Source organism: Ammospiza nelsoni, chromosome Z (assembly GCF_027579445.1).
Source record: "Ammospiza nelsoni isolate bAmmNel1 chromosome Z, bAmmNel1.pri, whole genome shotgun sequence".
Classification (NCBI taxonomy): domain Eukaryota; kingdom Metazoa; phylum Chordata; class Aves; order Passeriformes; family Passerellidae; genus Ammospiza; species Ammospiza nelsoni.
Window position 1 is genome coordinate 9959453 of NC_080669.1, and position 11569 is coordinate 9971021.

General features: G+C 50.2%; 1 protein-coding gene across 1 annotated transcript; it reads left to right on the plus strand.

Moving 5' to 3' along the window:
- Positions 1–4668: 4668 nt before the first annotated feature.
- On the plus strand, positions 4669–11340 carry LOC132087021 (serine/threonine-protein kinase PAK 1-like; the record flags this gene model as incomplete). Its single annotated transcript, XM_059493046.1, has 5 exons — positions 4669–4775; positions 5460–5577; positions 6277–6376; positions 6777–6973; positions 11215–11340. Coding segments are annotated over 5 exons (648 nt in total), but the record flags the coding sequence as incomplete, so codon positions are not given.
- Between the last annotated feature and the right edge of the window lie 229 nt (positions 11341–11569).

Consider the following 11569-nt stretch of genomic DNA (forward strand, 5'->3'; position numbering starts at 1 on the left):
ATGGGAAGCTGAAACCCATCTTCTCTCGCTTTCTGTGCAGGTGCTTCTTGAGAGAGAGCAGGAGCAGACTGCTTCATCAGAGATGCCATGCCAGACTCAGGGAGAGCTGTTCCCAGCCCGAGAGCAGGAAGATCAGCTTGGGCAGCAGGTGGAAGAGCCACAGGAGAAAGGCCAGGTAAGCCTGACTGGCCAGGGCACAGAGGGAAGGGCAGGAAGAAGGGCATAAACCACAGCTCTTGGGACTGAGGAGGCCAGGAATCCCACAGGCACTGGAAGCACAGAGCCTTGGAATCTGCAGAGATCAGCCCTAGGACAGGAGGGTTACAGTGGAAGCAGATGTGGGTAGGGAAGCAGAAAGAAGTGGCTGAATCCATGTGATTTTGAGGCAAAAAGAGGGAAAAGCTGAGCCTGATGACAGCTTCCAGTCACTTGCTCTGCTTTTGTGTGCACAGAACATCAAGGTAGAACCACAAGCAGAGCTGCCCGAATCTCAGAGTGACATGGCAGTGAAGAGGAGGAATGAAGACATCCAAGAAGAGAAGAATCTCCCTATGCAGAGGGACAGTCAACAAAAACAGGTGAATGAAAGAATGGCAGCTGCTCCACTCATGAAAGAGAGTCCTTTCCGTTGTTGTTTACAGAACATGGACAAACAGGTGCCGGCACAACTGCAGGAAACTGAGGCTAGGATCAAGGCAAGGAAGAAGAGGCCAGACGAAAAAATTGAAATCATCAAAGAGAAAATTAATCGCCTCCTTCAGGAGTAAAAGGATTTAGAAAAGCAAGTGAAATAGCAATAGGCACTGCAGTCACCCAAGGGGTGGTTTCTGCCCTCCTTGCCTTTGCAGTGCAGAGCAGCAGGGGGGTGGGGTGTTGCCTCTGAGTGCCATCCTGATGAGGCCTCTGTCAGAGCTGCTCTCAAGGACACTTCCTGCTCTGCTGAATCGCAGCTGATGCTCTAGACAGTGGCATTACTCCCTTGGCCATTTAGCCAGCAGTCATCCCAATGAACTCCTGCTGGCTTCTTCCGGGTGACCTTGTTTCTTGAGGTGTTTTTGCAGGTGAACACGGTCACTCACATAGATTTGGAATACAGGCTACAAGCTGTCTGTAACCCATGTGAATCTGCTCCTGTCCTTTACTTCTTCCCAGTCGATGACTCCTGGCTGACGGGGACAAGCTGTAGTCTCTGACTGCTTTGTTCTGTTTGACTTGAGGTGGAAGGTTCGCAATCCTACCTGGCAGCCTGCAGCGAGTTCCAGCAAGTGACGGGCAACCAAGAGCCCCGAGGCTGGCATGAGGCCCAGGAACAGTACCATCCAGAGATGCTGCAGGATAAGCACGTCCCGAGGAAGGTGCAGTAAAAGAGAATTTCATGGCAGGAGGTAGAACATTAGAATGAGGAGCTGCAAATGTATCTGCAGACCTAGGAGGGGGAAAGGAGTCTTTGAGAGGAAGTGGAGCGGTCGTTGCTGCAGTCATCCTTTAGAACAAGAAAGTGGCTATGAACTTGAATAAAATCAGTCTTTGGTTTTGACCATTTGGTTTCACAAGTGGACATCCAAAGCAATCCAGTTGAAGAGCTCTGCATGTGGCAGACAGCAGCTTCCTAAGGGCTTGCATTTCAAATGGCAATCTCTCTTGCATTTCAGGGCAATCTCTGCCACACCTTCCTGACATCAACTCATTTCTTCTCTCAGATCTACACCAACTCTGACACAGAAGCTGCTGCAGCAATGCCGCCCCAAGGAGCCTTTGCTCCCCAGCCAAAGACGTGGAGCCTGAGCACTTGGTTCACCTCCCATGCTGACCCAGCTGCTGCTCTGCAACAGGAGATGGCGGGTGACTCCCTGGAGCAACACAGTACGTCTGCTGTCTTTCTTATCTGAGGGACAGTGTATTGTGTGCACATGTCAGCACAGCTGTACCAAAGGGCTCTCCTCACTTCAGGGTCACAGAAGTGCTGGCATTGCTCTAAGGCAGCAAGAGAGAGCTCTGGGTGTTCCTGCTGCCTCAGAGGGCAGCTTAGGCTGGCTGGAGTTTGCCTGGGCTTCCCTCTCTGCCAAAGGCAGAAGCAGGAATTGTTCCTGCATCAGCAGAAGGCTGTGACTGCTTGACTTCTAGCCACTGGTAGAAGCCCTGCTGAGATCAGTCTCTAGAAGAACAAATCAAGCCCTTTGTGATTCTGCAGCACAACCCAATGAATCTGCTTCTTGCCTGTAACAGCTGCCAGTGCTGTGCTCTCAGATAAGACCTGGTAGAGTTGAGAAGAGAGCCCAGGGGATTCTGTGTCTACAATCACCTGTTGGGACAAAAAGGGCACTGATCCACACCTCGGTGGGGCTGATCTCAAAGCCCATCCTGTTGTGTCCTGAATGGGGGCAACAGCTTGTACAGGGCTCAGGCTCACTCTGGCTTCTTCCCATCAGTGCCTGTCAGTGCTCATGCTTGGCCTTTGCCAGCCTGGTTGTGGTCGCTGCCCTGCCCCTGAGGGCTGCAGGGACTGCAGAGGCTGGAGCCTTCCTTAGCTGGGAGGGTCCCGCTGCTGCCCGGCTGCTGCAGCGCGGAGCTGCCTGAGGCAGCAGCCCCTTCTCTGGGCCGGCTTCTGCCTTGCATGGCCTGGACTCACAAGAGGGTTAGCATCTCCTCTGGGCAGCTCTCTGTGTCACAGGGGTGCCTGAGGAGCACTGCTGTCCCTCTGTGCCCGTGCCCGCCGTGCCTAGTTGGGAAGATGGGGAGGTGTGCGGTGCCGAGAGGGCGAGTGCAATGGGAGCGACTGATCCGCGCTGTCAGGGTGAAGAGAAGCGGCGTGGTTCTTCACGCGGGGCACGGGCAAGGACGTCTTTGAGCTCAGCCTGCTCATAAAGGGTGAGGGTCCTGATGCTGAAAGCCCCGTCACGATTGGTTCTGGCATGAGCTGCTCTGGTTTACAACTGGGAAGGCATTCTATTGGCAAACTGCTGCAAGGTGGAAAAGATGGGAACACTTGGCAATATTCCTCCTGTTCTGAACTTGACATCTGTTCAGAGGAATTGATTCGGGATGTGCAGGTGCATTTAATCTTAGCAAGTGGGAAACCTTTTCTAAATCTCACAGTGTTTATTCCCAACAAAACAAAGGCACTCTTAGTTCCAGCTCTCCTCAATGTTTCTAGAGGACAAACTTACTTGCTTTGGTATGTATTCTCTTCTGGTCTCAGTGTAGTCTGAATCTATCTCCCTGTGCTTCCCTGTGTGTCTGCTGCCAAGAGGTCTCTCACTTCAAAGGATGCGAGAAATCAGTCTCTGTGCCAGCCAGACTTGTGCTGTGGACGTGCTGTTCTTTTGTTGTTGTTCCAGTTCCTGTTCCTGTTGTTGTTAGCCACCTCAGAGCTGGCTAACAAAGGGAGGGCTCAGAGCCCCAGACAGTGGGGCTGCCATTTGTATCTCCGAGAAGGTGGGATCTCCGCTTTAAAGTGAACATCTTGCATTTTGTTTCCCTCAGGGAGAATGGTGAAGACGGAAAATCCTATCATCAAATACATTGAACTGGAAAGTATTGGCAGTGGGTGAGTCCAAGCAATGCTAATTTTACAAAACTATTCATCAGGTGTTTTGCTGGTGGAATAGGTATCAAGCGTGAAGTCAGACAAGCTGCAAATGTGTTCAGGCACTGGGCTTAGATTGTCAATGCTGATCAGAATTTCTAATTGTGCTCAGAAGGCATTGTCCAGAACATCTCCATGCTTCCAGAGTCCTGCAGCTTTTAGGCATTTACAGCAGAGATCTCCTGTGTGGGCTGGCTTTCAGTGCAAGATCTAAATGGCTTCTCCTTTCTCTGCTTCTCTTTTGTTTCTAGGAGTTTTGGAGATGTTTTTAAAGCACTCGACACTGCCACAGGAGGAGAGGTAAATGTCAACAGCCCCTGCAGACTCTGCTGCTCTTGAGGGGCTTTCCCCACAGCTCCCCTCTGGTGTGAGCTGTGGCTGGAGTTTGGCTAGAGCCGTGCTGAAAAGGCACAAGAAGCACGGACTGGTGCCAGTCTGCAAAATACATTTGGCACTTTGTCCTCCTCAGCTGCCGGAAGGAAGGCACGCAGGGCAGCGCTTCCTTTCAGACCAGGACGCGCTCACTCGCTCTCCATTGCTAAAACAAAGGTGGTGCCTTAGAGCACCTCCCTGCTCTTTGGGGCTACAGCTTTGGAGTCCTGAATTCTCGATTCTGGCTGCCAGCAAATCCATCGGAAAGTTACTGGTAGTTCCTTAGCCACCTGCAGTGTTACCCTTGGCAATTGCACATAGGGAGAGATCTGCAAGTGCCCTAAAAGCCCTAAGCCCTGCCCATTGCCCAAGATGGATCCACAGAGTATTAAGGCATGGATTACTTCTTCTGAATCCTAGAAAGAGCAGCAGAGAGTGTGGTCAGAGGTTTGTGGGTGATAGTTGAGACACAACTGTTACCAAGTGGACAAGGCAAAATGTCAGCGGCCCCACATGTTCTGTAACTGGCTCCCAAGGGAGCAGAGAAATGGGCTGTTGGAATGTCAGTTCCTAATTACTGCAGTGCCTAATCACAAGGCAGTTTGGCACAGCTCAGCTGTGTCATTGCAAAATCACTCGCTTCATGTGCGTTGTTGTCTCCTGCCACCAACTGCTCAAGTTACTGATTTTCAATGTCATTTTAGGTGGCCATAAAGAAAATAAATCTTCAAGGACCGAGAAGGATGGAACGAAGCATTAATGAAATCCAAATCATGAAGAGGTACAGGAGTCCCAATGTTGTGAATTTTTTAGACAGGTGAGTGGTTCTGGTCTTATCCCATGTGTGCATTTACATACAGCAAACATAAGAGGTTAAAAACCCACTTTGGTCAGTGGCAGATAGTAGAGCTGTCAATTTTTATTTATTCATATCTCTCTACTCATCTCCAATGGATGAGAAGAGAGTGCATCCCTTCTGCATGAGTCTTCCCTGGCACACCTAGTTTGAAAATTATTCTAAAATTATTCAAAATCTGGATCAGCTGTATCTTCCTTAGTCATCAGCCTCGAAGTTTACTGCCTCCACATATTTTTGGGATTGATTTTTTCAAGTTTCTGAAGTGCTGATGAACCGTCCTAAAATGGATTTCCCTTGGATTGTTGCCACTCTTTGCCATTGCTGGGCATGCCAGGAAGACTAGGTGCTTATTTCCAGAAACACCATGCCTGACCTGGGCTGTTTCTAAACTGGGCTGGTTTTTTACCTGGGCTGTTTCTAAACTGCATTTTTCACTCACTAGCCATCTAAGATATCTCCTTTTTCACAGCTGTGCTTTTCTCCTTGAGACTGCAAAGATTGCAAACAATGCACAGCCAAGAGGGAATATCTATTGCTATGATTCTGTCCTTGTCACAAAGGCATTTGGAAGTAAGAAACCTGGAGGCAAAAATCAACGTAGCCATGCATGCTCATCTCCACGGCCTTCTTTCCTTCTTTCAGCTACCTTGTGGGTGAGGAACTCTGGCTGGTGCTGGAGTACATGGACGGAGGCACCCTGAACGACATCCTCAGCACGACGGCTCTGTATGAAGATGAGGCAGCAGCAATCAGTCGGGAGGTCAGCAATCCCATCTGTGTTTTCAAGGGCTTGGGCAGGATTGTCTGGGAAACAGGGGCTCAGACCTGCAGTGATTTCCTGTGCCAAGCTTTGGTTCTGTGTTGCTGGTGTGCTATGGGCAAGAAAAAGCATCTCAAGTGAAAGGCCTGCCAGTGCTCCTGCACTCCCTGTACTCAGTGCCAGTACTCTTCTCTCCTGCTGTTGTATTCTCGCTCGGGCTCATGTATTTGTATTTGCTGTTCTCCACCTTGCCTCTCTAAATGTTTGCCTGGAGTCTGTCTTCACTACATTCCTTGCCTGTGAAAGCAAAGGTGCTGGTGGCAGGATTGGAAATGATCAGCAAAGAAAAAAGAGAGAGACTCGTTTCTCTCAGGCCTCAGCATACAAGGACAGGAGTGCAGCCAAAAGGCTCTTTGCTTCTGAGCACATGCACTGCAGCAGCAGTCATCTTGGCTGGTTTGTAGGGCACAGTTTATAACAGCAGGTGCTGTTGCTCTTTCAGAAGCTGACATGCCTTTCCCCAGAAAGGTCCTGCTCTTCAAGTGCTGGAGCAGCAAGCTCTTCCTCTCAGTGGCACTGTGTTCTGCCATTACTGCCCATTCCCCTGCAGAGGGAATCTTTTAGATTCTTTGTTGCCTTTCTTGTGGGATGAAATCACATCACTCATTTTTGCCCTCCTCTTTCTGTTTTCTCTCTCAGTGCCTGCAAGGACTGCATTTTCTTCACTCAAACCATGTGATCCATCGAGATGTGAAGAGTGACAACATCCTTCTCAGAACCGATGGTTCTGTCAAGCTGGGTCAGTGTATTCTTGGTCAGGAGCAGCATTCCAGGGATGTGGGTGTGGGGCTGCTTGGAGTGACAGCCAGCTCCCCTAAATGGGGCTGGTGGCAGCGCAGGGACACCCGCTGTGAGCTGAGGGCACAGTTGCAACGTGCACAGAGGTAGGACAAGGAACAAGCAGTCAAGAGTGGCCTTGCTCTGTGTGTGTCCCTTCCAGAGGGAGGGAGTTACAAGTCTAAAGCTTCCAAAGAACAAAAGACACTACTGGCGACAGTGTAAAAAATGGGGGGAGTTTAAAAGTCGCCAATGCCAGGAGATTCAACAGCACATTTTCCAACTTCTACTGGGCAATTCTTTGGCTTGCTTTCCTAATTGCACAGAATTCAAATAGAAACAGAGTTTTGCTTTCTCCTCAGGTGATTTTGGCCTCTCTACTCAGCTCAGCCCTGAGCAGAGCAGACGGTGCTCGGTAGTCGGGACTCCTTGGTGGCTGGCGCCAGAAGTGCTGACAAGTCAACCATATGGTCCCAAAGTGGACATATGGTCTTTTGGAATCGTGGGGATTGAAATGATCGAACAAGAACCTCCCTACTGGAACCAAAGTCCCATCACGGTAAGGAGCAAATACTCACTGATCCCACTGTCTTTCTCACCTGTCCCTTGTCCTGCGTGCCATTGGACAAAAGCCCATTGCCATCTGCCTGAACTACTTCCACCAAGGTCCCCTCCTAAAAATGTGCCTGCAACACATCAGCATCTGCTGTAGTTTTGGTTTCAGCAGTGGGGGAACTCAAGCCTTACCACATGCAAACAAACTCCAAACAAACTCTCTTCTCAGGCAACACTTTCCTTTGGCTTTTAAGTGGTTCCAGTCCTTTGGCTGTGGAGATGGCCTTAATAGCAGAAAAGAAGCATCTGATAACTGCTGTTATCTTTCCAGAAATGAAGGAAGGCAACACAAACCCAACAAAGTTTCTAAAACTGTGGTCTTTAGAGATGAACCTAACTCCCTGTACAGTTTCTTCTCACTGGGAAACATGCCTGAAACCTGGGCATGAGAGTGTAAAGGCCACTGAGTCTCTTCTGCTTCCTGTACAGTGCTGCTGAAACACTCAGTCACTGTGTTTCTCTCCTAGCCAAAGGCAAATTCTCTGTGTCACCAAGCCAGAGCCTGGTGATGTGGAGAGCCTGCCAAAACCTCCAATTTCTTTCCAGGCCCTTTCTGGCATGGGCCTATCATTAATGCATTGACTTGAGTAGCCAAATGAGCAGAGGGTGGCCATAGGGATGGCACCTCTCCTTCTTCTGACCATGACAATTTTTCTTTTGCTGCAAAATGGGAAGCTGCAATTTTCTGACTGCCGAGAGACAGAGCTGCAGGGGGCTCCTTTGTGCCCAAGCAGCAATTTTCATCCCAATACATTTGTGCAGGCATCTAAATGTGTCTCTGTTGAAGATGAGATTGTAAATGTTTATTTCCTTACCTGGGGATTAATTGATGGATTCCCTTTCTTTCCTTCCAATTACCATTGTTTTCAAAAAAAGCACAAAAGGTATGATGAGTTTTGTTCTTGGGCACGTGCGCTTAAAGGACCAACAAGCACTGCAGACATGCCTTTCATGTACTAACCCTTGAAATTAGTTTGTATAGCACAGTCCCTCTTCCAAAAAGCCTCTCAAGCTGGTGTGAATCCTTATGGAAGCAAATGTGCGTTTTCTGATGTAGTTCCCATTAACTAGCACAGTCAATGAAATCAGCTGCCAAGGCAAGATCTGTGGGATGGTGGAAAAGCTGTGGCTGCATCGGGTTTGGGTTTTCTGGTTGGTAAAGGAAAATGATCTCTGGGTCTCTGCCAGGGCAGAAACTGCCACTGAAGAACAGAGGTTAAACAAAGGGAGGTGGGAGAGCACTTAGAGATTTGAAAGCAGCAAGTGGAGCCTGGTGTCTCCTTTTTCTCCAGGCTACACAACTGATAGCCACAGTAGGGACCCCACGGCTGCAGCAGCCCAACCGATTCTCGCCTTGCCTGCGTGACTTCCTGAGCTGCTGCCTGCAGACAGACGAGGAGCAGCGCTGGTCTGCCAGGGAGCTCCTGCAGGTAAAATGGGAAGGGGCTGCAGGTGAAACAGGTTCTGAGGCATGGGCTCCTCCTCCACTCAAGTCCAAGGCATCAGATGAGCCCCCTTCCTCCTCACCTCCATTCTTGGTGCTCTTCAAATGAAAATGATGAGGAATCCTAGACTGGGCTGGGCTGCCAGGGCCCTGTAAAGGTCCTCTGGTGAAAGTATCCTGCAATGAGCAGGGACATCTTCAAAGAGATCAGGCTTCTCAGAGCCCTTTCCCACTGGAGCCGGAATGGTTGCAGGGATGGTGCTCCTAAAAGCTCTTGCGGGCAACCAGTGCCAGAGTCACACCATGCTCCGAGTAAACAAGTTCTGATTAGATCCTGTTTGTGTTTAAAAATATTCACCCACATCCTATTGTAACTGGCCCTGTTAAAAAATATGTCCCTCACTTTCTTCAAAGCCACTCTGAAGTCTTGGAAAGTGGCAATAAAGTCTCCCTGGGGCCTGTTCTTCACAAAACTGAGTAACTCCACCTCTCTCTGCATTTCCTGAGTCAGAGAGCTCCTCTGGCTGTTTCGGTCGTTCTCTTTTGTCATTTGGTGGTGTGCTCAGTTTTATCTAATGGCAAAAGAATTGAAGTAGAGCAATGCAGGCTGCAGAGACATGAAATGGTGGTGCAGGAACCCAAGGAAGCCAGTCCCAGCCTAGGGGTCAGAGATTTGGCTGTGGGCAGGAGGGGTCCTGGGGTGCTCACTGTGAGCCTCCCGGGGGCCCTGGTTTGTGCCCCCCAGCCCACCCTTAGAGGTTTCTGCCACGCAAACAGGGACAGCTGGGAAGGACTTGTACCAGCCCCATCTGCTGCCTGGCACGCTCAAGCAGACAGGAACTGTGCCAGGGTTAGTGCCAGGTTGTGTGGCAGAGAGGGAACTGCAGGGCCCAGTGCCACTGGGCTGGCCCTGCTGGGAAGGAAGGTGCCATCCAGCACACGAGAGGCAGGGCATGGAAAGGTAGCCACTGCTCTGTCTCCCTGTGGGAATCAGCACAGTGCCTGTCTTTCAAAGAGAGGGACCAGTGTGAGGCTTTAGAGATACCTGAAAAGAAGAAACTCCAAGGACAGAAAGCACCATTTCTAGAGCACTGGCAGGGCAAAAATCCTAGCAAGATGAAGACACCTGGATAAATGGATGAGTGGGATTCTGGGCCACATTTGCCTGTGATGGCTAAGTCCGGCGCATAAAGATGGAGGTCTAGATGGTCCCATTGGTCCTCTTCCTGCATCCTTCTATAAGACAGAGGAATCCTATGAAGCACTGAGCTTGTAAAGTCATGTTGTTGATTTGTTGATTTGTTTTTTTTTCCCTTTGGGCAGCATCCATTTGTAACATTTGCTGAGCCTGCGTCCAGCCTGGTGCCGCTGATTGTTTCAGTGAAGAAGAGGAGGGAGACAAGAATGTGACAATCACATCAGGACCATTTATTCGTCAACCACTTTGGAGTAGGATTGTAGGTTAGGATTAGGATTAGGATTAGGATTAGGATTAGGATTAGGATTAGGATTAGGATTAGGATTAGGATTAAGGTTAAGGTTAAGGTTAGGGTTAGAGTAGGATTGTCTAATAGGAGTGCAGAGTAGGATTGGAAATGAATACAGTTTCTGAAACCACAAGTCACCTTGAAGATTCCCTTCCTTCTCACTCTGCGAATACGCTCAAGAATTTCTTCTGAATTGTCTGTTGTTTCTTAAAGGTGGAAAGTGACACAATGTCTTTGACATGGTGTGAAAGTGGGGAAGAAGGATGTTCTTCATTCATCCTCTCCAGACCACACTGCCTTTGGAATCTGGCCCACTGGTCTGTTTTTGGCCAGCTTTGGTATTTCTATTTGAGGCAGAAAGGGCAATGGCATTTGAAGTCAAAACCAAAAGAAGAATGAGGCAGCCCAACACCCTGTGCAGATGCAGGCCTTCAGCTGTGACTGGAGAACATTGGGGCTCCTGCCACTTGGATTTGTATCCCAAAATGCAATAATCTCTTTGGCTGGAGGAGAGCCTTGCTCAAGTGAGAAAGCAGAAAGGTCAGAGAGGGTGCTCGGGAAGGTCTCCTGTGGTGCAGAGCTGTCAGCGCCTGTGAGGTGAGAGCGGGCCCAGCCTTGGCTGGGGTGGAGCCCCAGCAGAGCCCCGGCAGAGGCCGGAGCAGGCTGAGCCCCGGCAGAGGCAGGCTGGAAGGAGGCCCTTGGAGCTGCAAGAGGCAGCAGCCGGGCCCTGGGTGCCTGTTCCCGGCAGTGGGCGAATCCTCCGCTCTCAGAGCCCAGGTGGCAGCTGGCTGCTGCCGAGGGGAAGCGCAGCCGTGCTGGGCACAGCCCAGCCTGGACGCATTGGCCATCTGGAGTGTGCCCAGGAGCAGAGAAAGATCAAGGGCAGCCGAGGGTTGCTGGGCTGCCTGAGGATTCCTCCTCTTCTGCCGGCTGCCCTGCAACTCCTGGCAAAGGTCAGCAGTGTGTGCAGCACTCTGGGCACCGGGGCAGGGAGCCGGGCTGCTCGGCAGGCTGGAGCACAGGGTAGCCTCCTTCAGGCATGGCTCTTGTGCCAGGGGAAGCGAGGCCAGCGTGAGGCAGGGACAGCTTGGCAGGGCACATCTGCAGGAGCCAGCGCCTCACGCAGCTCTGGGAGGAAGCGCCCGCAATCCTGCAGTTCTGCACTGAGCCCAAGCAAAGGGGTGAGATGCAGAGTGTTTGGCAGAAATATTCAGGCCCACCAGGCCAGCCTGCTTTGTGCTCTCTGGCCCACAGCAAGCGCTGTTCAATGCAGCTCACACCTCTATTGCAGGGCTGTTCTTCTTCTCAGTAATCATCGCTCAGCTGTCTCTCACTGACATATTGCTGGCTGAAGATCTGTCTCTTCCATATCCCCTATAAAAAGACCTTACCTTAGATTCTCAAATTTAGCATGCATGCATGCCTGTGTTAAAAACAACCCCCACAAATCTTTAGGAAAATCAAGACATTAAAGCAGATTTCATTTATCAAACCCACAGCAACTGCGTTGAAATGTGGGTGTATGAGCCTTTCTTCAAAATTTTCTTAAGAAGATCTCTAGAGTAATTTTTGAGAGATAAGTATGCTGCCCCTAAAAAGTCCAGATTAC